General features: G+C 45.9%; 1 protein-coding gene and 1 long non-coding RNA gene across 5 annotated transcripts in view; one reads left to right on the top strand and one right to left on the bottom strand.

Moving 5' to 3' along the window:
• The window catches only part of LOC144116017 (uncharacterized), a 142,770-nt gene extending 118,430 nt beyond the window's left edge, over positions 1 to 24,340 (top strand). For 3 of the 4 annotated variants that reach the window (XM_077650676.1, XM_077650677.1, XM_077650679.1), the window contains 3 exons: positions 9,649 to 9,731; positions 13,452 to 13,530; positions 23,463 to 24,340. In XM_077650676.1, coding sequence (XP_077506802.1) covers positions 9,649 to 9,731; positions 13,452 to 13,530; positions 23,463 to 23,633 — 333 coding nt within the window. In that variant the 3' untranslated portion in view covers positions 23,634 to 24,340. The remainder of the gene's footprint in view (positions 1 to 9,648; positions 9,732 to 13,451; positions 13,531 to 23,462) is intronic. The other variant, XM_077650678.1, reaches the window with a different exon arrangement.
• Positions 121 to 1,589, bottom strand: LOC144104460 (uncharacterized). The gene is made up of 2 exons (XR_013308544.1): positions 1,401 to 1,589; positions 121 to 530 (listed from the first exon to the last, which is right to left on the bottom strand). It is a non-coding gene; the product is annotated as an uncharacterized LOC144104460 (long non-coding RNA).
• Positions 24,341 to 24,474: the final 134 nt, after the last annotated feature.

Raw genomic sequence — 24,474 nt, 5'->3', positions numbered from 1 at the left:
GTGCGTGATGCTTATGGGGGCAAACTTCCGCCCCGCATTCCCACTCCGTGGCTGCAGAGTCTTTGCTCTCTAACCACTGGAGGGGTTTGTGCTCAAGGGAACAAAGGGAGGGACGACAAATCATGATCACTCATATGCTATTTATTGCAACTTGCAAATAATACATAGAGCAGGCCAGCTAGCTACACATCAGTGGGGCATTCCTCAGAAGTATGAGGCTATGTAAGAAGGGCTTCTGACTTATCGGCTGGGGCAGGGGCGTGACTTGCAAGAACGGCGGGCGGGTCTTCCTGTGCATGCCTCATCCTTGGGGCAAAGCCATCCTTGGGGCAAAGGGAGGTGACGAGTGTGCATTTGTTGCACTTGCTTCGCTGCCTGGAACCAGAAGTCATACAACAGGGCTGTTCCGGTGCATGGTGATGGTGGCGGTTGGCCGCTTCGAGACGGAGGGGGAAACAGGTTTTCTGTATGCTGTGCACAGATGACAACCTTTCTGCAGATCACAAAGGAATTGTGGCCATCCGTGGCTTCTGCAAGGCATATCAAGACTGTGTTTTTTGGAAGCTTGAAAAGAACCAGGAGGCCCAAAGTGCAAGGAAGCACATGTATAAAAAGCATTGTCTAGGTGAAGAAGTTGATTTGACAATGAAAAGGAATGTTAAATGCAGCTTTTCTGAGTTGCATGGTTTAGCAGCTTCTGTTAAGAAAGCAGAAGTTACTAGTGACCTGATGTAAGTGATAAAACTAAGGGTTTGACGAACGCTGTTAAAAGAAGGGATAAGATATTCTCGGCATCAGTGCTGAGCTGGAAGAGGAGGCTGAGCTTTCATGAAAGCTGTAACTGAAGAGCAAATTAGCTTGTGTGGTTTCATCAAGTGTCTTGTGCAATGAAAGTTACATTCGTGATATTTGGAAAATATTGTTTTGATAAGCCGCTGTGTTTGTTTATTTTTGAAAGAAATATTGGCGACTCCTTGAAAGTTCTTGAAAACCTTGAATTTCTGAGCTCTGAACCAGCATGAACCCTGCATGACAATTTTACATTTTTCCTCCTTCAATACAAATTTCAAGTAGTCACTTTCATGAGGTGGTTGCTGTAGACATATTTAGGCTGTGAGTAAACTATCATGCCAAGAATTAATAATTCATCAGACTCAAAAACTAAGATTGTCATTGCTTTTGGTGTGTTTCTGAGATTGCAACAAGAGAAGCGGGGTCAAAATAGATCCAGCTTCGTGTAGAAACTAGCTCCACAAGATGAGCAGCAGCCCAGAGAAGCAGTTTTGAGAAAAATGCATTCTAAGTTTAGCACTATATTTACTTCTCCAGAGGGCACCAGAGTTGTAGTTCTTGGTGTCGTTTTGAATGCAGCATTGCTTGGCTATCTATTGCTTGCTTACTTGGCCGGATGCACTTTTGATGACTCTTTCTCCACATAGCATGCTTGTAGTAGGTTGTCGTGTGGTGGCAATGGTGCCTGAAGAGCTCGGCTATGCTTCCATGATGTCCGCCGTGCAGTTTTCATCGCTGATCAAGGCACTTTCCGCAGACATGCTACCAGCGGAGCCTGAAGTGCTCAGATACGTGTCTTGTGATGCGCTCTCTGCTATAAATTCACCCGCAGCAGCCCATAAAGAGGCCTTCTTATCTAGTCTTGGTCGTTGGCAGCCTTCGCTTCATCATCTGCATTTCTTTTCATTCTTTTTGCTTCACCATTCTGCACTTCTTTTGTTGGTTGCCGAAGTCTGGAGTACCACCGAAGTCCGAACCCGAAAGAGTGTAATGTGAGATAAGCAAGCATAGTTATAGTCGGATCTGACTATGCCCACTGCAGGGCAAAGGCCTCTCCCATATCTCTCCAACTAACCCTGTCCTTTGCCAGCTGCAGCCACTGTATCCATGCAAACTTCTTAATCTCATCTGCCCACCTTTCTGCCGCCTCCTGCTACGCTTGCCTTCTTTTGGAATCTAGTCCGTTAACCTTAACGACCGTCAGTAATCTTGCCCTTGCATTACATGCCCTGCCTAAGCCCATTTCTTCCTCTTGATTTCGACTAGGATGTCATTAAACCGCGTTTGTGCCCTCACCCACTCGGCCCGCTTCTGGTATGATCTGAGAGAGCCTGTTATATGGGTTCCACCCCATTCTTATTCTTCTATGTATTTCCCTCTAATGATCCGGATCAGCGGTGACTACCTGCCCTAAGTAGTAGACACATTCCCTTACCACTTCCAGCGCCTCGCTACCAATTGTGAACTGTTCTCTTGCAAGACTGTTGAACATTACTTTGGTTTTCAGCATGTTAATTTTTAAACCCATCGTCGTCCTTTGCCTGTATAACTCATTGATCATGATTTGCAGTTCAACTCCTGAATGACTTAGCAAGGCAATGGCATAAACAAATCGCAGATATTTAGATAGATATTTTCTATTAATTCTTATCCCTAACTGTTTTCAATCCAGGCCTCTGAACACCTCCTGTAAATAGGCAATGAATAGCATTGGCGAAATCGTGTATACCTTCCTGACACTCTTCCTTATTGGAATTTTATAGCTGACTTTATGGAGGACTATGGCAGCTATGCAGTCATTATAGATATCTTTCAGTATTTTCGCATAAGACTTTTCTACACCCTGATTCCGCAATGGCTGTATGACTGCTGAGGTTTCCACTGAGTCGAATGCTTTGTCATAATCAATGAGGGCTATATATTGGGGTTGATTGTATTTTGCACGTTTCTCTATCACCTGATTGATAGTGTGAATATGGTCTGTTGGCGAGTATCCTTTACGGAAGCCTGCTTGATCATTTTGTTGATCGAAGTCTAAGGTTGTCCTGATTCTATTAGCGATTACCTTAGCAAATACCTTGTAGGCAACAGATAGTAAGCTTATCCGTCTGTAATTTTTCAAGTCCTTGACATCTCCTTTCTTACGAATTTAGTTAATTTTAGCATTCTTCCAAGCTTCCGGCACGCTCGAGGTCATAAGGCATTGCGTATAAAGGGTGGCTAGTTTTTCTAGCACAATCTCCCTTCCGTCCTTCAACCGGTCTGCTTTTACCTGATCCTCACCAGCTGCTTTTCCCCTTTGCATTGCTCCTAAGGCTTTCTTCCTCTTTCGTTACTGGCAGGATGCCCTCTTGCTGTGCGCTACTGCCTCATTAACGTTCTGATCACACTGGCTACTGTATAGGTTTGCGTACAACCCTCCAGCTAATTTAACTATCTTATCCATATTGCTTATGACATTGCCCTCTTTGTCTTTGAATGCACATACTTGATTTTTGCTTATACGGTCAAACCCACTTATAACAATACCGGTTGTAACAATATATCGGATATAACAATGGTCAGTCACTGCACTGTCAGCTTTACCATGTGTTCTATGGTAAAATAAACCGTTTATAGCAATGCTGCCATAGCACATTATCGGTTGTAACAAATAAATCTGGTCATTACGTGTCACCATAAAAGAAACAATAACATGGAAATGCAACAACTGCACCAGCAAACCACGCTTACAACACAAAAGCGCGCACGTGTGGAGCCGACCGACGGACCGAGCCCGTGCAGCGGCAGCGCGAAAGCGAAAGAACCCGTGACCACACATTCGGAGCACTTGGAGACACCGCCACCGAGCGCACCGAAGATGCTTATCGTGGTGATATAGGCGGGAGAAATGACGGAACGATGGATGCGTTCTCCTGTGCAAAAGGCCCATGTAGTGAAGTAGGGAGCATGGACGCATGGTAGGGAGCCTCAATTGGTGGAGCAGTCCATTATTAACGTTTCTGAGGGATGCACCGCTCACAGAAAGGAAATGCACCGGCACATTTTTCTTTGTTTTTCAATTCTGAGCTGGGGCTGGCACCGGAATCATATGAGTTGTCCCATCTTTTCCTGTTCTTCGCTAATTTGGCCACTGTCCCCGCTTCGCAGATTTCACGTGTCCCAAGGGCAGGTGTCACCGCATCAGGCAAGCTGCTGCATTGCTGCATTGACCACACACGCCATGCGTGCTCCCAATCAGTCTGTGTTGCACACACGTTGCCAGCTTGGATTTTCTCTTGTCGACTGTACCGTACCCTTGGTTCTGCATGCTCTGCTCCTTAGATTTCCTATAAGAAATTTCTTCCGGACAGCGGGCTTGATGCCAGTGACACGGAGGCGCGCGAAGCTCCTGCCGGTGTCGTGATGACGAACGATCATGAATGAGGCGTGTCCAGTCGAAGATTTCTTGCATGCTTATGATGCTGTCATGACAAATGAAAACCTCACCGACGAGGCAATCATAGCAGCTGTCACTGGCGTGGACAGCAACGAACAGGAATCTTTGCAAGTTGTAATAGTAAAAGCTCGTAATTCGACCTATATTAATTCAGAAATCCGCATAATTCGAACTCCCAGCACAGTCCTGGCCAACGCCCATGTAAGTCTATGGCATCGTACGCTTGCTAATTCGTACATTAGGGTCTTGCACCAGTTAATTCGTACGGGCTCCCGAATGGAGGCTGCGTCTAGGTATGAATGGCGCGGCAATCGATCGACCAAATAGCCCTGTTCAAACCTGACTTCTATGCTTCAGTCATCCGTGCTCATGAGACATGCGTACTACGACAGGCATGATGACAAACGCACGACGTCTCGAAATCAGACCGCATAGTTTCGGTTTTTTTCTGAGCCTTCGGTCAAGCCTGTAGCAGCTAGCTAACCGAGCCTTGCTGCGCGCCGTTTCGGGCGCTGATTATCGCGATCGCATTCGTCCACATGGCTCTGTCTCTGGTTCTTCCAGTGCGCCGAAACTGCGCTCGTTATCACGTGCCGTTCGCCATTTGTGCAGTGAAGCCTCCACACACTCGACGCTGCCACTTGATTGGTGTGACGCAGTAGCGGTGGAGCTCCAGCGCTTGCTCGTCGCATAGTGAACATTATCGAGGAGGTCCTTACCACTGTTGAGCAGTTCTGCTTCCACGCTCCCGACAGTATGCATGCAATAAAACATTTATCAAAATGAAAAAAAAAAATCATTGCGCCGTTCTTACCTCGAAGGCAAGCAACCATTGTCGAGTCTCACCGAATATACCATGATGCAATCGTTTCTTGTTAGTTTTTCGGGACCATTCGATAATTTGAACATTTTCCGGTCCTCTGACATTTGAATTAAGGAGCTTTTACAGGCATTAGAACAATCAAACCCCTGTGGGTCTCTTCTCTCAATAAATGCTCTAGTTTGTCATCTTCTCTTTTTTTCGGCACAACCTGGTTATAACAATTATTAATGCGAAAGCATTAGATGGCTATGTCCCGAGTTTCATGTCAGCAAAACTTTCTCAGCACGATTACGTCATCCTGTGAAGGTAAATGTGCAAAAGTTTGGTTATGTTAGATAGTGTGCGATGAGACTCGATTTGGGAAAAATTTGGTCGATGTGGTGTAATTAGTGAATCAATTAAACGTGATAATTACACTTCGACGTCATAATAGCAACGGGTGTCGACATAGCTTCTCCGCACGATTGTGTCGTTCTAAAAGAGATATGTGCAAAAGTTTAATTGTGTTAGTGTGTGGTGAGGTCTTGCTGTGGGAAAGATTTGGTTGATGAATTGAAATTAGAAATGGGCTTAGCACTTATTGATTATCTTTGATTGCTCTGCCAGTACTATTCTGTATGTGGGGTTAGTGGCTTTCATGCTTTGGCATTTCTTATCAGATCTTTCGTCTCCTGAGAGCTTACTGGTATTCTGTTTAACCATCCTGCCGCCTGCTTCTACTGCACACTCTGTAATGATAGCTGTGAGATTGTTGTGCGTTACTTGAACATTAAGATCATAGAGCCGAATATCTGTTCTGCAGCGATATGCTGATTCCTCTACTTTGCCCTGTTACCACCGACTCGTTAATGGGCTTCCGCTTCTCTAGATTCTTCCATTCCCTCGACAAGTCTAAGCTAATTAGAGACCTTACCATTCCGTGGTTGAAAAACGCACCTTTCTGAGGCCACGTCCTGCACAATGCTAGGGTGAGCGCATAGTATGAAGTCTATTTTGCTTTTAGTTTCATCATTGGAGCTCTTCCATGCCCACTTCCTGTTCTCTCATCTCTGGATACAAGTAGGATATAGTCGGATACAAGTAATAAAAAGTGGCTTTTCCTTATCAGAGGACCCGCTTCCAGCCAATGGCGTTGGCCGATTCTCACGAACCTGATAGTTTGACAATGCAGGTAGGGGCAGATGAAAGGGTATAGTCCCCTCCCTGTGTGGTTGGGGATAGTCGCCTTGTGGCATTGTCACACCACTCCCAGCATTGTCATGTTACTCTTGCTAGCAGATTCATGAGAATTGGCCGACGCTGTTTGGTGGAAGGGCGTTCTTTGACGGAAAAAATCTGCTTTTTTATTTACTTGTATCAGACTCTAGCTCATCTCATCTTGGTATGATCTTGGTATCAGGTATCATCATGGTATCATCTCGTCCATGGCTACAAATTTGCCATTTGTTCTAACCACCCGACTGTGCTGATTAACAGGTTAATTTGCTAATTTTGGTAAATTCAATAATTAGCATGGTTTTCAAAATTATTGCCATCTGCTATGGGTGACACTTGTTCCTGAAAAGACTTTCTATTTCGACCATCTTATTTTAACGCGAGAGCGTTCACCTGGAAATCTGCTGTCGGTGTTGCGAGTAAAAAATCATGGGCGTGGCTCTGGCAGGTGGTCAGGTGGTCCCCAGAGAGCAACATAGGAGGCAGGTAGGCCACATAGGTCATGTGATCTTGTGGTGTCATCACAACCTGCCCACCGGATAGTGAGCAAACTCCCCACCATGGCAGGTGGCAGTTAAATTAATGGTCGCTTGAAAAAAGCAACCTGGGCCTCACAAGGCCCACTGCTGGGAGCACCTGTCATTGCAGGCTAGTTTTGCATTGCTTAATCATTGCACCACTGTGCCAGGAGGGGTATGAGGACTCCCAGGTATCTAGGATTGTAAAGTTGAGGATGACCCTCTGCATATATGAGAATTAACTGATTGCGCTACTGCGCCATACCATTAAGGCAGAGTGTAAGTGTCCTCTCCAACTTTAAGAAAATTTTTTACTGTTCATTGGACCACATTCTCAATTTTGTCATGAGGTTTGTTGCAAAACAGTAGCTAGTGATAAAGGTGCATGGCACCGTGCACCAAGAATTATATATTGATGCCATGGAATGACTAAAGACCATACTCTTTTCAAGCCACTATTCATATAAGAACACACGGGGACGACTTTAAGCATGATTTGAAGCGTTCTAGCCAGCAGATCATCGCAAGACACCTGCAGCAGGACATCGGGAAAAAGCTAGGCTTCATGACACTATTTATTCTTGTATTTAAAGGCTGGCAGCACAGAGGGTGTCTTATGCATCTTGTTTTATCGTTGTAATAAAGGTAATGCAAAACTGCTAAGTAGAGCTAAATCAATATCAGTACTTCACTTCTATGTGTCCCACTCTGTTTATCTAAAAACATTTTACAAGTTCACATTAACAATGGTTTCCTCTATCTTAGCCCTCAAGAGAGGTCTGGTGTCTAGCTGGCTTAAGGCAGTCTATGGGGTTTGTCGACGCTATTCATCTTCACATCCTTAAAAACATTTTACAAGTTCACATTAACAATGGTTTCCTCTATCTTAGCCCTCAAGAGAGGTCTGGTGTCTAGCTGGCTTAAGGCAGTCTATGGGGTTTGTCGACGCTATTCATCTTCACATCCTGAGTGCCCTCAGTACAGTAAGGACTGGAAGGTTTGCTGAACTCGTGTTCAGAGAGTATAGGTTTGGTTTATGGTTTATGGGGGTTTAACGTCCCAAAGCGACTCAGGCTGTGAGAGACGCTTTCAGAGAGTATATATTGTGCACATCGTGCCAAGGTACCTTCAGTATGTGTGCAAAACGGTGTACATCTGTCACAATACCTGAACAGGCACTCTTTGTAAGTGTCTCATGAGTGTAATTCAGGCATTCATATTGGATGTATTAGATTCATTCAGTCTTTATTTTTCTCTTGGACAGAGAAGGAGACAGGACTAAAAGCTCGTAAGCTTGACGGAGGTCCTGCCCCCTTTATCAACTTGGCAGTACAGTACACAGGCAGAGATTTTCAATTTTCCAAATAAACACTGAAACAAAATAACAAAACAAGTGTTTTGCTTTTTCATGCTTTTTTCTGCATGAAACCATTGCTTTCTAGCATATGGCATAAAAAAACATCCTAACCCACGGCTGATTGGATGTTTGCTTCACTTAGTGACATGAGTGAATCTGTAAAAAAAAAAGGTTTTAAACTGCTTCATGACGCAGTGGGCATCTGTTGGTATTTCGCTATCTTGGGAGTTTCACGAAATGGGAAATGTGTTGCCAGCAGTAGCTGCAGGACCAAATGGCTGGTCCATCTGTCAAAGTGTGTGCCTGAAAACTGGTTTTAAGAAGGGTAAAACCTTAATTTGCACAATTTCCTCGTGGTGAGCAGGCAGCCATTTTTCTCATGCTACCATCACCATAGTTTCCGCAAAGAACAATGAGAAATTTGGAGAATGATTGGTCAATATTTTAAGTGGTTGGGTGGTAATACTGCCCTACATTAAACTTGTTTGTTTCTTCTCTTTGTTTTAGTTTCAGCCTGTTCTGTCCCAGAACCCTCGTGTCTCTAAAAACTAGTCTTGTGATAAAATCGTGAAATAGCCGTTGTTAGTAAGTTTTGTTATTATCTTCTTGCATGTGCACTGCTACTTATGTTGAATGAAAAAAGTAGCATTAAAATGAGACAAAGAAGAGTCAAGGAGAGATTGGTTGCCACACAGCTGAATAAAAACAGGATTCACTCCTTTTATGAGGAATAACTGTTTATGCGAAAATATCAGTGAAAAAGGAGAAAGGGTCACCAGTTGCATTTCTGTAGTAGAGGTATGCAATAGTGGCACATGCATTACCTTTTGAAAAAGGAACATGTTTTGAAAGAAGCTTAAAGTCGCCTAGTAATCATCTTTTTCATGCATCCATTGTTTAACCTTGTACGGTTTCACCTGTGGTTTCTATTTGACTTTATTACTGTGCCTGTTCCTTTGACCTTTTAGTGTTGGTGCGTGTGCAGTTATTGCACATGCTTGAGGCGAATTTTTATTTTGTTCAGTTGTAAGTGTAGCGCCTGCCCTGTCCTTGTCTCCTCTTTGATTCAAGAGCTACTTTCTCAGCGTGCGTGTGTGTGTGCATGTGTGTGTCTGTGTGAAAGAGGGACACCAACTGGCCCTGGATCTACCTTGATTCTTGTGTTACTGTGTGTACTGAGCTTAATTTTTCTCTTGTGTGTAGTTAATTTTAAACCAGCATTTTTAACTAATTTGTGATGATCATGTCAGGGTACCCCCACTCTTCAATGTAATGCATTTTTGGAAGATAATTCAAGTGCCTGGTTGGCAAAGTGAATTTGCCGTATTATTTTTGCTGCTGTTTTAATTCCTCATTAAATGTGACTGTGATGACTAGATAAAAATGAAACTTATACTTAGCCTTATCAGCATCAGCTCTTTCACAAACTTCAGCAGAAGACAAAATTGTTTTTCAAGTCCTTAAGTAGAGAAGTGATAACTCTTTTATCTGTGCTGACTGACAGGCTGAAAGAGACTTGAAGCAGTGCAGTGGTGGCAGGGCAGACAAGCATGATGCCACTCAGAGTCTGCATCAGCAGTTTGAAAGGTAGGTGCAGATGTCGAGTTGTTCCTTTGTGCTTATATGTACCATTTGATTGGATGTAAGATGTTTTGTGTAGTTCTGCTCCAATAAACGGTAAACATAAACAGGTTTTGCTAATAAAAGCTGGCTTTTTTTGTGACATTAACAGGTGAGCTCTACTTGGTAGGAATGGTATATATTTTGAGTGCTGTTTTCAGTGCCATGGGCCAGAAGCACGCTGCCAGTTATTCTGGCGTTTTCCACCAAGATATCTCAGTGCATGGTGGCGTCTACGATTTCTTCTCTCTGGTGTCCCTGTGCTAGCAGACAATAATACTTAAAATGTTCATTCATTCGTTATACAGATAAATGCATACCTTATTTACTCTAATGTAGCATTTTTTTTAACCAGAAATGGAATCAAAGCCGCCACCTTTTGCACAATAATCACATATTATGCAGAGACAAAAACACTCTGCCGTGTGCCATGCAAGTCGGCCCCCAGCTTCGAGAAATGAAAAGGGAAACGGAAACAAAAGAATGTCCTATAGGTCAACCATTGGAAGCTCCGACGCAAGGATTAAGGCGATGAGCACTAGGCATCACATGTTGCAGTAGCAGCAGAGCAGTAAAGAACACCTCATCGAAGATAGTGCATTGCACACAAAGTGCAAATTCACCGCTTCATTTCGAAAAAGTATCGATAGAACACCCGAGACATATAGACTTTTGTCAACTTTGATACATACTGTTAAATTTTGACAAACACCTTTGACGCCCACAATGCTGCCGATGTCACGCGCTAACGGCATTAACCCGCTTTGGGTGCATGGAAAGCTTGGTTTTGCTATTGCACTCGAAAAGACTCTCTTGCCACTTCTCTTTGTATTGGTATTTGACACACTTTTTAGCAGCATCGAACTAGCGTACTGCCATACAATTTTCTGACGGCTCCACACGTTTGAGACGACTACTTGTTTTACTCTCATTTAAGCGACACTTTGGCTATGGAGGGACGTTGTAGTGGAGGGCTGCAGAATGTGTTAAGCCTTCTGGGGTTCTTCATTGTGCACTGACTTTACGCAGCGCTTTGCATTTTTGCAGGTAGGGAGTGTAACATAAGAGCAGGAGAAAACAAGTGCCGGTGGGAGTAAATGTGTGTTACCAAGGGTAATGACTGTATAGCATTATATAAGTACAGACAGTCTTGGATGGTGGCGATTGGTCTGGGAAGGCAGTTCCATTTGGGGATAAAACTCTGAAAACAAGCTGTAATGTGCGATATAGTAATGCTTACTTTGTGGCTGAGCTCATTTTGCGGTGCAATTTAGGATTTCTCTGGAATGGTTTAATTATGCAGTTCAGGGTTACAGAATATTTTATGGAATAAAGAATGAAAAGTGTGTTGACAAATAACATGGAAAGTATCTGTGATGTCTTCAATGTTAGTTTTTAGCAAATATTTTAGGGAATAGACAACATATACTCCAGTGTATTCTGATTAGCCATTACATGCCTCATGTAGAAGCAACTTTAGGAACGTTTTGCAGAATTCTAATGTTGCTATGATTGGTGATCTCGAAGAATGCTACACAGTCATCAGTAGAAAGGTGGATACTAGGTGATGTGCAAGGAGGTTAGTCACTAATTGTATAGGGAAGAATGATGGACCTATTACCAAGCCTTTTGGCACTCCCAGGTTTACTAGAATGCAGTGTAAATTTGTGGGCAGTAACGAATAAAGCATCTGTGCCAGGTTGGAAGATTAGGATCAAGTTTAAGTCTGCTTAGCTTCAGAAGTTTTTTAATTTCATTTTGTTGAAAAGTTTTCAAAAATTAAAAAAAATACAATGGTATATGGAGTAATGGTCGAGAATTAGGTGAAACTAATAAGTGAGAGATAATGGCTTAGGTTCGCAAGATAACTTTTTGCTGAAGCCGAGATATGTGAAGGGGGGAAAAAGGCATAGGTTCTAGAAAATGAGGGATGTGCAAGTACAAGTTGAATTCAAGAATTTTATGCAGAATGCTACTTAGCTAGCCCTATTTAATTGTGTTTGTGAGCAGCCTGTTACCAGCCCATTCTGGAAGGAATACAATAGCGATTTATGGACTGGTGAAAAATTTTACTTAAATGAGTGAAAAATAAGTGCTAATAATAATGCAAAATTTTTATTCATTAGGTCAAATTGTGGACTCCTAGAGGGCTTTAAAGGTCGGTCAAGTTTTGCAGTGCCATACCGTCAATGAAAAGAGTATCTATGGGAAGGTAACCAAAAAGGTCGTGTGAATGATAATTTGCATTGGAAGAAGTACTGAAATTGGTTTAGAAAGTGTTGTCGAGAAGAATGATGGTTAATTTATTTGAATGACAGAACCATTGTTGTGATTAATTAAATGGATAGTGTCTTTATGGAAGGGATTAACAGTGCACTGAAATTTTTTGTTTTTGCGAAACATACATGATGAGGCGTTCTGTAAAAATTTTTTTTTCTGGCATTTTTCAGTCACACTTGGCACACTCACACCCCTGTGAGTGAAGAGGGACATTGCTTCATGTTGTTATAGTTATTTCTTTTTTAGGTTATGTATTGTTCACTCATAGTCTACCGAGGTACTGGTGGATTAGAAATAATTTTCTTTTTGAATGTGTTAATCGGTTAACACATGAGGTTTTCCTGTTTTCTTAAAATGCTCAATTTATTCTAATTCATCAGAATTGGTTGGAAAAATTTAGAGAGCCTAGCAATAATTGGTTATAAGTTAGTCTTGTTGAAGTAACTGAAGGAATTTAGCTTATGGTTTGGACTTCAGTACAGAAAGTTTGATCTGTAAAGAGCGTCAGGTGGTCATTCTAACCAGGCAGGTACATCATTAACAAGGAAGTATTATGGCTCAAGGGGTGACAATTGAGTCAAGGGCCTTTGCAGTACTGTTAGATGACCATGTTGATTCGTTGGTTAATATAAATGGGTTGGCAAAATGCAAATTCCAGCCAATGAAGTTTGCAAATTCTACCATAAAAGTAGCTAGCAGGGAGCACGTAGGGAAGGGAATGATTGCACAATGAGCACTAATTCTCAACTAAAACCTGTTCTAAAGCTCAGTGGTGGGAATGCTGTACCGATTGCACCAACCTGCACCATTTAATTAAACCTGCTACATGCTGCTACAAATCAATGATTTTTGGTGAAATTGTGCTAATGCTGCACTGCAATACCATTCTAGCAACCAAGAACCTCGGCGAATCCGAGGTGGCGCAGGTAACCGCTTAATATGCACAGGCATGAGTCTGGTTTATTCTCTTAACGTATAATGGGAAAGATGAACTACAGAGTCCAAGCCCGCCCCCCGTTTCACTTTTTGCCCTTTACTGCCTACTGTTTGCACGGCATGCATGCACATTGCATATCTGCCTCAGCGATGCTGCCCAACATTGTTCGAAACAAACGCAGTGAGTGCACATGCAAAAAAAAAGTGTTTTTGAAGATCCTTACATAGTGGTGACGCAGCACCATCCCCTTTCCCGTAGGGTAAATGTTTTCCCACGAGTAAGGTTTTGTATGTGTTACAGCTGATACCTCCATTTCACGGAGCTCGTTCTCGGTCATGCTCGCTGTAACCTCGGACCAGGACGAATTTTTCTTCAACTACGATGTTCTTATGAATTCTGTCGGGAGTGAGAGGTGGCTGCATGGCCTGTACATTGCTGGCATGGCCTTTCAGAATGACATTGCCTTTCAGAAAGCAGCTTGATGGAGAAGGATGGAACATTGAGGCCTCTGGTATTCACCCAAGGAATGCTGGCGATGGCTCAGATAAAGTAAGAAAAAGAATTTGGCTGGTACTTGCACATCAAGCAGACTTTGCATGTTGCACGAAAGTGGGATAGAACCCTTTAGCAGGTAGCTTTATCAATTCTCACTGACAGCTGCACAGAGACGGCAGGAAACTGCTTTGTGGCTGAAGTGGAGAAGTGGTGTGGTGAAGTAGCGTTGTAAATGGAGGTGAGCCTAGTATAAAAGTATGCTACAGAAATATGTTTGCACACTAGACTTGCTTCAATTCACAATGCTATGCTCGTGACAGTCTTTGCACATTTGTTATGTAACTGAAGACGTTCACACACTGGTAAAGTAGGACTATTATGGCTGTTTCCAGTGTGAAGAACCTTGTTAATATGTTCCTTGTTCATTTTATTTCCTGGTTCATATGCTCAAAATCGTGAGCAGTAAAAACTGTTTTTCTTCTGATTAGTACCTTCCCATATAATACAACCTTTGTCCATAAAGTTTCGAGACTGATTTATTTTCTTCCCTAGAAATGATTTCTCAAAACAAATGTTGGTGCATATTGTCAGTGAGAAACGGTTGGCGTAAGCAGGGCTGGTTTACTTGCTTTAATTAGACGCGCAAGACGTTGGAACGCGCAAGGCAGCAGGCCGCACGAGAGATGAAGAAGACGAAGCATCTAGCCCCGAGATGGCTGAAGGCTTGCCAACTGCCAGGAAATGCAGTTTAGCCGCTTTATGGCGCCACTAGAGTAGTTAGTAGCGTAGCATTGCTCCCCCTCTCTTGAAGACACCGACTCGGTGTGGTAGCAATTGCAGGCAGGACCACAAGGGTAGTCGCACGTGTCTGGCGTGTGGTGCAGACACGCGCGAGGGGCTAGCGGGCGTGGTACGGCTTCATCCGAGCGACGTGAACAACTTCGGAGGTCGGCGGTCTAGAAGAGCGAACTGTTCCTTGGGGGAGAACTTCGTAGGTAACTTGACTGAGCTGGCGGAGCACCTCGTAGGGGCCAAAGTATCTGCGTAGAAGCTTCTCGGAGCGTCCCCTCATGCGGATTGGGCTCCACACCCAGACTTGTTCGCCGGGCAGGTAACGCACATTTCGGTGGCGGAGGTTGTATCGCTGAGCGTCGTGAACTTGCTGGTGCCGGATGCGCTGTCGAGCGAGTTGGCGGGCGGCCTCAGCGTAATGAACAAATTGGGCAGCACCCATAACAGAGGGGGTAGCGCTAGCTGGAAGCAGCACTGCATCCAGCATGGTTGTGGCTTCGCGACCATGTACTAAACGAAATGGAGTGAAGCGTGTCGTTTCCTGGACCGCAGTATTATAAGCAAAGGTGACGTAAGGGAGTATGGCGTCCCAGTTCCGGTGGTCTGCGTCGACATACATAGGAATCATGTCGGCGATCATCTTGTTGAGCCGTTTGGTGAGGCCGTTTGAGGGTGGTAAGCGGTTGTTTTGCGGTGACTGGTGCCGCTTAGGCGCATAACCTCCTGCGTAAGGGCCGAGGTGAATGCTGTTCCCCTGTCAGTTAAAACGATGGTGGGTGCACCGTGACGAAGCACAATGTTTTGAATGAAAAAGTTCGCAATTTCGTCAGCAGTACCACGGGGAAGAACTTTAGTCAAACAGTATCGGCTGAGGTAGTCGGTGGCGACCACAATGTAGCGGTTGCCCAGCGAGGACTCCAGAAATGGGCCGAGTATGTCCATGCCAACTTGCTGGAAGGGAACCTGAGGCTGATCAATAGGCTGGAGTAGGCCGGCTGGCTTAGTCAGCGGCGTCTTGCGACGCTGGCACTCGCGGCAAGTTCTTACGTAACATTTCACAACTGCAGCAACCCTTGGCCAGTAGTATTTTTGCTGTATTCGTGCCAATGTTCGACAAAAACCCAGGTGACCAGAAGATGGGTTATCATGGCTCGCCTGCAGGACTTCGTCGCGAAGGGCCGTAGGCACGACGAGTAGATAGACAGCTTCTGTTGGACTGTAGTTTTTCTTATACAGGACGCCGTCACGTAAACAGAACGACGACAGCCCGCGCGAAAAGATTCGCGGGGGAGACTGAGCGCTTCCTTCTAGATACTCAATGAGGGGCCGGAGTTCGCTGTCGTCCCTTTGGTGTTGAATGAGGATGGACGTGGAGATGGCACCAAGAAAAACAGAATCGTCGTCGGGGTCAGCTCGGTTGTTCTCGATAGGAGCACGAGACAAACAGTCGGCATAACTGTGCTTCCTACCAGACTTATAGATGATGGTGACATCGAATTCCTGAAGTCGAAGGCTCCAGCGTGCAAACCGTCACGAGGGATCTTTGAGGTTCACCAGCCAACACAGCGAGTGGTGGTCGCTGACGACCCTGAAAGGGCGGCCATATAGGTACGGGCGAAATTTTGTTACTGCCCACACAATGGCCAGACATTCTTTTTCGGTGGTGGAATAGTTCGCCTCAGATCGTGACAATGTGTGGCTCGCGTATGCGATTACGCGTTCGAGACCATCCTGCCTCTGCACAAGGACCGCACCGAGGCCGATGTTGCTGGCGTCTGTGTGTAGTTCAGCGTCGGCTGACTCGTCGAAGTGTCCAAGGATGGGCGTACTTTGGAGACGAGTGCGGAGGTCTTCAAGGGCTTGCTGTTGCTCCAGGCCCCAGAAGAATGGTTCGGAATCTTTCGTGAGTCGCGTGAGGGGCTCAGCGATCTGGGAGAAGTTCTGCACAAAACGCCGATAATAGGCGCAGAGACCCAGAAAGCGGCGCACACTGCGCTTATCGGTGGGCACAGGAAAAGCAGCCACGGCAGCAGCCTTATCGGGGTCTGGGCTAACCCCTTTAGCGCTCACGATGTGGCCCAGAAACTTCAACTCTTCGAAAGCGAAGTGACACTTTTCGGGCTTCAGGGAAAGACCGGCCGACCAAATTGCTTCAAACACAGCGCGCAGGCGTCTCAGGTGCTCTTCGAACGTGTCAGAAAAGATGACGTCATCCAAGTACACGAGACAGGACTGCCATTTGAGATCGGCAAGAACGGTGCCCATCATCCTCTGGAAGGTTGCTGGAGCCGAGCACAGGCCGAAAGGGAGCACCCGTAATTCATACAGACCGTCCGGTGCAATAAAGGCGGTCTTTTCCCGGTCGCGTTCGTCCACCTCGATTTGCCAATAGCCGCTTCGTAAATCTAGCGATCAGAAGTACTTGGCGTGGCGCAGCCGGTCCAGGGAGTCATCAATACGCGGGAGAGGATAAACATCCTTTTTAGTGACTTTGTTTAAACGTCTGTAATCAACGCAGAACCGTAGGGTTCCATCTTTCTTTGCCACTAGAACAACAGGCGACGCCCACGGGCTCGTCGACGGCTGTATCACGTCGTCCTTGAGCATTTCTTGAACTTGGCGGCGAATGGCATCGCGCTCCTTCGAAGAGATGTCGTAGGGCGGCTGACATAACGGCCGTTGGTTGGCGTCAACTATAATTCGGTGCTTTGTGAGCGGTGTCTGCCTAACCTTGGAGGTCGAGGCAAAGCAGTCGCAGAAAGACTGGATAACGCTTTCCAAGCAGCATTTCTGGTTAGTTGGGAGGTTTGGGTTCACGTCAGTGTTTATGGGAGTGGTCGGTTCCTCCACTGATGCCGGGGCTCCGGACAAAGCGTGCTGTCCCGCGAATTCGCTGAGTTCCTCGAAATACGCAATAGCTGTTCTGCCAGGCAAACACTGAGGTTCACAACCAAAATTGGCCACCAAGAGTTCGGTTCGGCCCTTGTCCAGTTCAACAATTCCTCGAGCAACACAGACTTGCCGACCAAGGAGCAGTGACATGTTGGTTTCAGCAATGCCACGAATTTTGGTGCTGTTATCGCACTCTACAGTAACAAACATGCTGGATCTTGATGGGATCAAAACGTGGTCGTCACAGACGCATAACTTAGCCCTGCGTGGCTCGGTATCGTCGTCGACAGGACCTTGGGTGGAAAACGACACGATTAGCTCCTGGAGGTTGATAACGGCGCCGTACTCTTGAAGGAAATCCAAACCGAGTATGAGGTCTTTGGAGCACTCGGGTAAAACAGCAAAGCAGCCAGGGAAAGTAACACCGCGGATCTGGATTCGCGAAGTGCAGACACCGATCGGAATTACCACGTGGCCACCAGCTGTCCGGATCTGCGACCCAGACCAAGGGGTCAGAACCTTCCTCAAGACCGTGGCTAACCGTCTGCTCATTACCGAAAAATCGGCGCCGGTATCCACGAGTGTGGTAACGTCGTGGTTGTCGGCGGATACCGGAATTTCGGCGGAGGCCAGTCGGTCGCAGCGCGTCGTCGAGGTCGTCGGGTCAGGTCGTCGGAGCGTCGCGGCGAATCGTCGGGTGGAGGCTCTTGACTCGGTCCAGTAGCGGCAGCCCTACCCCCGGAGGACGCCGTCTTCAGTTTTCCCGACGTGGGGACGTACCTCTGAACTGGCCAGAGGATGACGGGCGGCCGGGCCTTGGGGATGGCGATCGGGACTGGCGTCGCTGCGAGGTCGAAGATTGCACGTTATCATCCAAGTACTGTTCGATATCCCGTGGTCTTTCACCGTAGCGTGGTCGAGGTGCGTCAGGTGAAAACCCCTTTAAACCCATCCTGCGGTAGGGGCAGTGGCGGAGGATGTGGCCATGCTCTCCGCAGTGGTAACAGAGCGGCCGATTGTTTCGCGTACGCCAAACGTGCGCTTTGCTCACGGGGGGCCTGAACTCCTGCGGCACGGAGGGTGCTGTTGTGATTGGCTCCTGCAGGTATGGTACAGGAGCGATGGGGGAAAAGGCTCGCATCGCTGGCCCGGGACTTCGTAGTGCCTCGCTGTACGTCATAACAGAGGGCGCCGGGTGTGGAGCGGGGGGTGGCTGCACAACTCGTCGGATTTCTTCGCGGACCACGTCCGTAACGGCAGCGACGCTGACCTGTGGAGCTTCAAAGCGAAGTTTCGCCAGTTCCTCGCGCACCAGGCTTCTTAAAAGCTCCCGAAGGTCCTCGGCGGGCAGCAACGTAGGCGTGTACTGGGACTGGGAAGCGGCTGCTAGAGTAGCCTGACGTCCGTAGTGGGCGCCCCGTTCCTGTAAAGAGCGCTCGATACTCATTGCCTCCTTGCTGAAGTCGAACACTGTTCGTGGCAAGTCACGGACCAGCCCGGCAAACAGCTGCTCTTTTACGCCACCACGCATTAAGTGGCGTACCTTCTGGGCTTCGGGCATAGCAGGGTCGGCCCGATTGAACAGTCGGGTCATGTCCTCGATGAACATCGCGACGCCCTCGTTCGGCTGCTGTGATCTCGAGCGCAGGGCGATTTCAGCTTTCTCTTTTCTTTCGCTGCTGGTAAATGTCGCTAGCAGCTCTCGACGAAAAGCCTCCCAGGTGGTAAAGGAAGCTTCGTGGTTCTCAAACCACGTTTTGGCCGAGTCCTGCAGCGCAAAGTAGACGTTGCGCAGCTTGCGCTCGCTGTCCCACTCATTGAAACCCGCCACTCGGTCAAAGCTGGCCAACCAGTCTTCGACGTCCTCGAACCTGTCCCCGTGGAACGGTGGCGGCGATCGAGGTGCGTGAAGGACAAATGGCGGGGCACTCCCGGAGTGCTGACTTGTCTGGCTAGCCGCGATGGATGTCATGGCCCTTACCGGCGCTGTCAGTTGGCCGAACTCGGGTTGTAGGCCTCGCAGGCGGCAGCTCGCCTTGTGGACTGGTGTTGTAGCCACGCGTTGAGAGCTGATGTCAAAGGTGTCCTCGAGGTCAGCGTACATGGGCCGTTACCCCGCACCTCCACCAAATATGTCACTGAGAAACGGTTGGCGTAAGCAGGGCTGGTTTACTTGCTTTAATTAGACGCGCAAGACGTTGGAACGCACAAGGCAGCAGGCCGCACGAGAGATGAAGAAGACGAAGCATCTAGCCCCGAGATGGCTCAAGGCTTGCCAACCGCCAGGAAAAGACTATGCTTATAGTTTTTTCGATTCCAGAAGTGTCATACACCACGAGTTCGTCCCACAAGGGCAGACTGTGAATCAGGAGTTTTATATCCGCGTGCTCCAACACATGCATGATGCACTGCGATGCCGTCGCCCTGACTTATGGGCATCTGGACAATGGAGCCTTCTCCATGATAACGCAAGGCCGCACACTGCTCTCAGCGTGACAAAATTTCTCGCCAAGCACTGCATTACTGTACTTCCCCATCCGCCATACTCTGCTGACCTTTCCCCATGCGATTTTTTCCTATTTCCTCGTGTGAAGAGAGCCCTAAAAAGTCGCCGGATGGGGAGCGTGGAGGCCATTCAAGGCGCCACGACAAAGAAGCTGACAGCCCTGTTAAAAGAAGCATTTTCAAACCACTTCCAGGACCTCAGGTGTTGGAAGCTGTGTATAGACTGCAAGGGAGACTCATCGGCCTCCCAAGCCGATGAGGGGCCAATGAAAGGCATAGCCAAATCCACATTCATAGTCTGTTTATTCTTCCCCACGCCATTGGCCACGTTTTCTTCAGCCAGCATTGTTCAGCCTAGAGTCAGGCACTGTTTTGTGCACTACACCCCAGTTTGCACTGTTTGCGTGCTTGGTTTTGGCGTCATGAGTGCGGCTCGGCGGCAGTGTTTCACAGCGAAAGAGAAGCTAAATATTATAGCCACTGCCGAACAAATTGGCAATAAAGTTGCTGTTCGTACTGGATGCTCGATGCTCGTACTGGATTCTTTCCGAAGCCGCTGCACTGATGCGGTGAAGGCTCTCCTCACCGACACCGGCACCGACATCGTTATAGTACCTGGTGGCATGACGTCCATGCTACAGCCGCTCGGCGTGTGCCTGAATAAGCCTGAATAAGACGTGTGCTTGAAAGAGGCACACGTGAATCGGCCGTGTGCCCAGTGGATGGCCCTCACGCCAATGAGATGCATGCAAAGGCCCGATATTCTATTGCTGTGCTAGTGGATCGGGTATGCATGGAAAGCGATACCGGCCGGCTTGCTACGTAAAAGCTTTAAAAAATGTGCCATCAGTAACAGCTTGGATGGTTCTGAGGACGACTATGTCTTTGAGAGTGGTGGTGAAGCCTCGGATGGCAACAGTGAGAGTGGCGATGATTGAGAATTGGATAACCAGTAATGTGGTGGTTGTCATTTGAATAAATGTTCTGAAAATGAAATGATCACTGAGTGTGCAGTTGTATCTTTCTAGCGCTCATATTTTTTTTCAGGTAAATGTGCGGGTTATGTGTTCTTTTTTTTCGTGGAGTTTAAAGTTAGTGGTGTGGGTTATACGCAGGGGCGGGCTATACGTGAGTAAATACAATAGGTGCTTTTGCTTTCGCTTCCATAGGAACATGGCCAGTGTATTCATGAATTCAACCTGCGAAATTATGGTTATGAAAAAAAAAATGTCATTGCCTTGGCTTTGAGGAAGTTTTAATATCTATACATCGTGGGCCGTAAAAAATGACTGAATGAAAATTTAGAGGTAATAGAAGTTTATTGTGCGTGAATGCAACCATTTCCAATTAGCAGGATAGAAAGCTGGGCAAGTTGCAGGGTGTTCATGATGAAATTTGTAGGTGCAAACTTTACAAGCATAGAAAAATAGAGGGCATAGGACAGATGCCTTGTTTGGCTTTCGTAACTTCGGGGCTATTCACAGAAAAAGATCAGTGTTGAAAAGCTTAGCAGGTGAAGTGCCCTTATCTTGTTTAACACCGAAGTGTTAAACCTACAAACAGTTGTTCCACCAGACTATTGCAGACTTCAGGTAACGATACTTGATTTTGGAAGTGCTAAGGTTGGGTCTTAAGTTTTTTTACGATTCCTCACCGTCCCATGTTGTGAAGCTGTGTATGTCAAGGTCAATTCTGTCCTTGTTTCACATGGAAGTGTGACTAAGGTATGCAACTTAGCACATGAAGCATCCGTGCAGATTGAAGGTAGACTGTGTAATCCTGAACGCCTGGGCTCTTTGAATGGTCACTTGGGCAGAAAATGGCCTTCATTTGTTGTGCTTGGATAAATAATTTTTTTTTACTTTACTCTGCAAAGGTCACTCTGTTTGCCAGTCCCACATGGTTGTATGTAAAAATTTTCAATCAGTTTTGCAGAGATGGAGAAAGTAAAAAAGGAAGCACATTCTCTTGTGTATACATAACATGAACGTGTTGACTTTGTCTGCTGTCTAGAAAGCTAAATGGCTTCACCTTCAAATGTTTTCACCCATGAGAATTTGCAAGTTCGAGCAGTTATATCACTGCAAAACTTTAAAAGGTCCTTAGAGTCTTGAATAAACACACTGCATTCATTCTGGAATTGCACACACCCATAATTCAATTTTTGGGCAGTCTGATGGCCATATAGTCGCACAGAAAGGCAGAATACGCATAGGCTTTTGCATTGAGCCAGTGTCAACAGAATAGTACTTGACAACGAGCAAGTGCATCCTTGCACTATTTCTTAAAGAAATTTGTTTTCAGTTCTTCCGGTATATGGGTTTGCATTCTGGCAGAAAGGCACTCGGAAGGCACAATGCAGTAAATGCTAGTTTTCCACAGTGCACATGAAGATCGAAGCTGCACATATGATTTGCCAGCAGAAGGTTGACTACAATGTTTACATGCAGCCAGAATTCTCCAAGAACCACGTATACGGGATGTATAAAACAGCGAATAGAAAGGCTATACTACTTACAGTTCATGTCACATCAGATTAAGAGCCCTTGCAGCCACACTGCTGAAAAGGGCTTGGTTTTCTAGAGGATGTAGCTCTACAGGAGTGGTTGCCAGAACACACTGCTTACCTCAGTTACCAAAAAGTGCCTGAGGAGACTAAGCTAAAGAAAGAGCAAGCAAGCAGAAAGTAAGGAAAAGAAAGCCGTGGTGGTGTTATTATAGTTTTGTGACCTTAATCACTAAAGAAATAAAATTGGCTAGTAGATACAGTGTCACTGTGGCAATGTCTGGGCTTTGCAAGCTGCAAAGATATGCAAAGCAATGAATGGTCAGACAAAGCTTCAATCACAAGGGTGCTGTGTCAGGCATCTTGCAAAATTCGTAATGCTTCGGTGGTGTCATCTACAAGACTCCGTTGTCCAGCGGGCAGATGTATGTTGGGAAAACGAGTTACTGCTTGAGTGAGAGGCTGAGGGAGCATAGAAACACCTGCCACCAGCTATGAGTGTGTGAGACGTGAACATGAAACCTGCTTCAAAGGGGCCCCACAGTTCTGGGAAAAAATGGTACGTGCTTCAGTATGTCATCAATGGCCCTGAGTAAAAAGGAGATGGCTATTTTTTGGCACATACTATTTCTCTGCATGATAACACTTGTAATGTACCCACAATTATAGGATTCCAATGCGACAGGCAAGTCTTCCCTGCTTGTTTTGATAGCACGCAGAAAAGTGCTAATGCTGATGGATGCGTGCGTTCATTTTGTTTTTAGGTCTCTTGTCTTTGTCTATTTTAGGTCTTATCTTTATGCCTTTATGTGCATTGTTAATAATGTTCCCCCCCAGGTGACTGTCATATAAGTTTGTGTGCATTGTTTTTAGGCAGAATAATGATCAGTCATTAGTTTTCACTCCATGTCCTATATTTGGACTTCCCTAGTACCTCCTGTCTAAGTTCTTCTGTGCCACAGCGCAACTGCTTTCTGATGCAATATCGACTTGCCCAAACTTAGTCTTTACTGATGCATTTATGTGCTTTGTCTTTAGTGCTTTCTTGTTATAATAAACACTAGTTAATGTGCTCTCCTGATCTCTCGTACAAGGATATGTAGGTAATTTATTTTTATAGGCGAAAAGTAAGTGACCAAAGATGGCGATATACTAGAAACGCTACAAAAATAAAACGTTGCGGGACTAACTTGAATATGCGAGCACAGAAAATTTTTTTCTCTCATGCAGGCCTAAAATTTAGCTGTGTTTATCAGTCATGTGCATGCTGTTCTTGTTTTTTTGTGACCAGGAGAAAGAGCAACTACGCAAGCAGATCAGTGATCTTCAAGAGCAGCTGAACCGTGCCGAGGCCCGCAACAGGAATTTGACATCATACATTGCTAGCCTGCGTCAAAGCTATGCTGCTGTCTTCAAGGATACTCCGGAGTCATCCATAAAACTAGAGAATGAGGATGCCTAGCTTATAGACGACTGCTAGCAAGTGGAGTAAGCCTCTGTGGGATGTTCCAGTTTGTAATGGCATTGAATAACGTTTTCTCTGTGATCAGTCTTGTGCACCTCAGTGGAGACTAAGATTGGTCTTTCCTAAGCTTATTTGGCATGTTGAAATTGTGCTTAATAGAGCGTTAGTATATGCAAGTACCTAATGAAAGTATTTTGTAATGACTCACTCCAACCATAACGCTATCTTTTTTCAGGCACACTCAGTGGGGTTAAAGTGTACAAGCTCCAGGCTCTTAAGCTCCCACTGTCTGCTTACCCCTGTAGCAGTGTAATCTATGCTGTACCCATTCTTTGAGTGCACCTATTTGCAGACCTGCTGTGATCACACTAGCACAGGGGGTACCTTTGCCAGAGCATCCACTTTCTGGCCTACATAGCCACATAGATCACATTCTTCTTCAGTCATCCACTGAATGCAGGATTTTAATGAAAAACTGTGTTGGCTGCCTCCACTTCCTCGAGCAAACATCTCTTCCAGCTGTGATAAAAAGTGACCACGTTGATCTGGATGTAAAGTATCATGCCATTAGCACTGTGATGCTTTTTTTGCTCATTTTCAAAACCTAACCACCGGAATTGTTGCTCAAATAATGGGTCCTTACAATGCCCTTCATTCACAGTACTGGCAATATTCACAAAATAAATGCCATGCTGTGGAGATGACGCCATTTGCTTTGTTGCCTGAGGGGTTTGCTGGCCTGTTCAGGCATTGTCTGAGTTTTGCTTACATGGATGTCTGCAAGCTAACGAGATAGAAGAACTGCTAAGTGTCATTGCATCATTTGTCTGGTGCCAAC

The sequence above is a fragment of the Amblyomma americanum genome, chromosome 1 (assembly GCF_052857255.1).
Source record: "Amblyomma americanum isolate KBUSLIRL-KWMA chromosome 1, ASM5285725v1, whole genome shotgun sequence".
Classification (NCBI taxonomy): domain Eukaryota; kingdom Metazoa; phylum Arthropoda; class Arachnida; order Ixodida; family Ixodidae; genus Amblyomma; species Amblyomma americanum.
The sequence above is the reverse complement of the archived record's forward strand: the minus strand, read 5'-3'. Positions and strand labels throughout refer to the sequence as shown.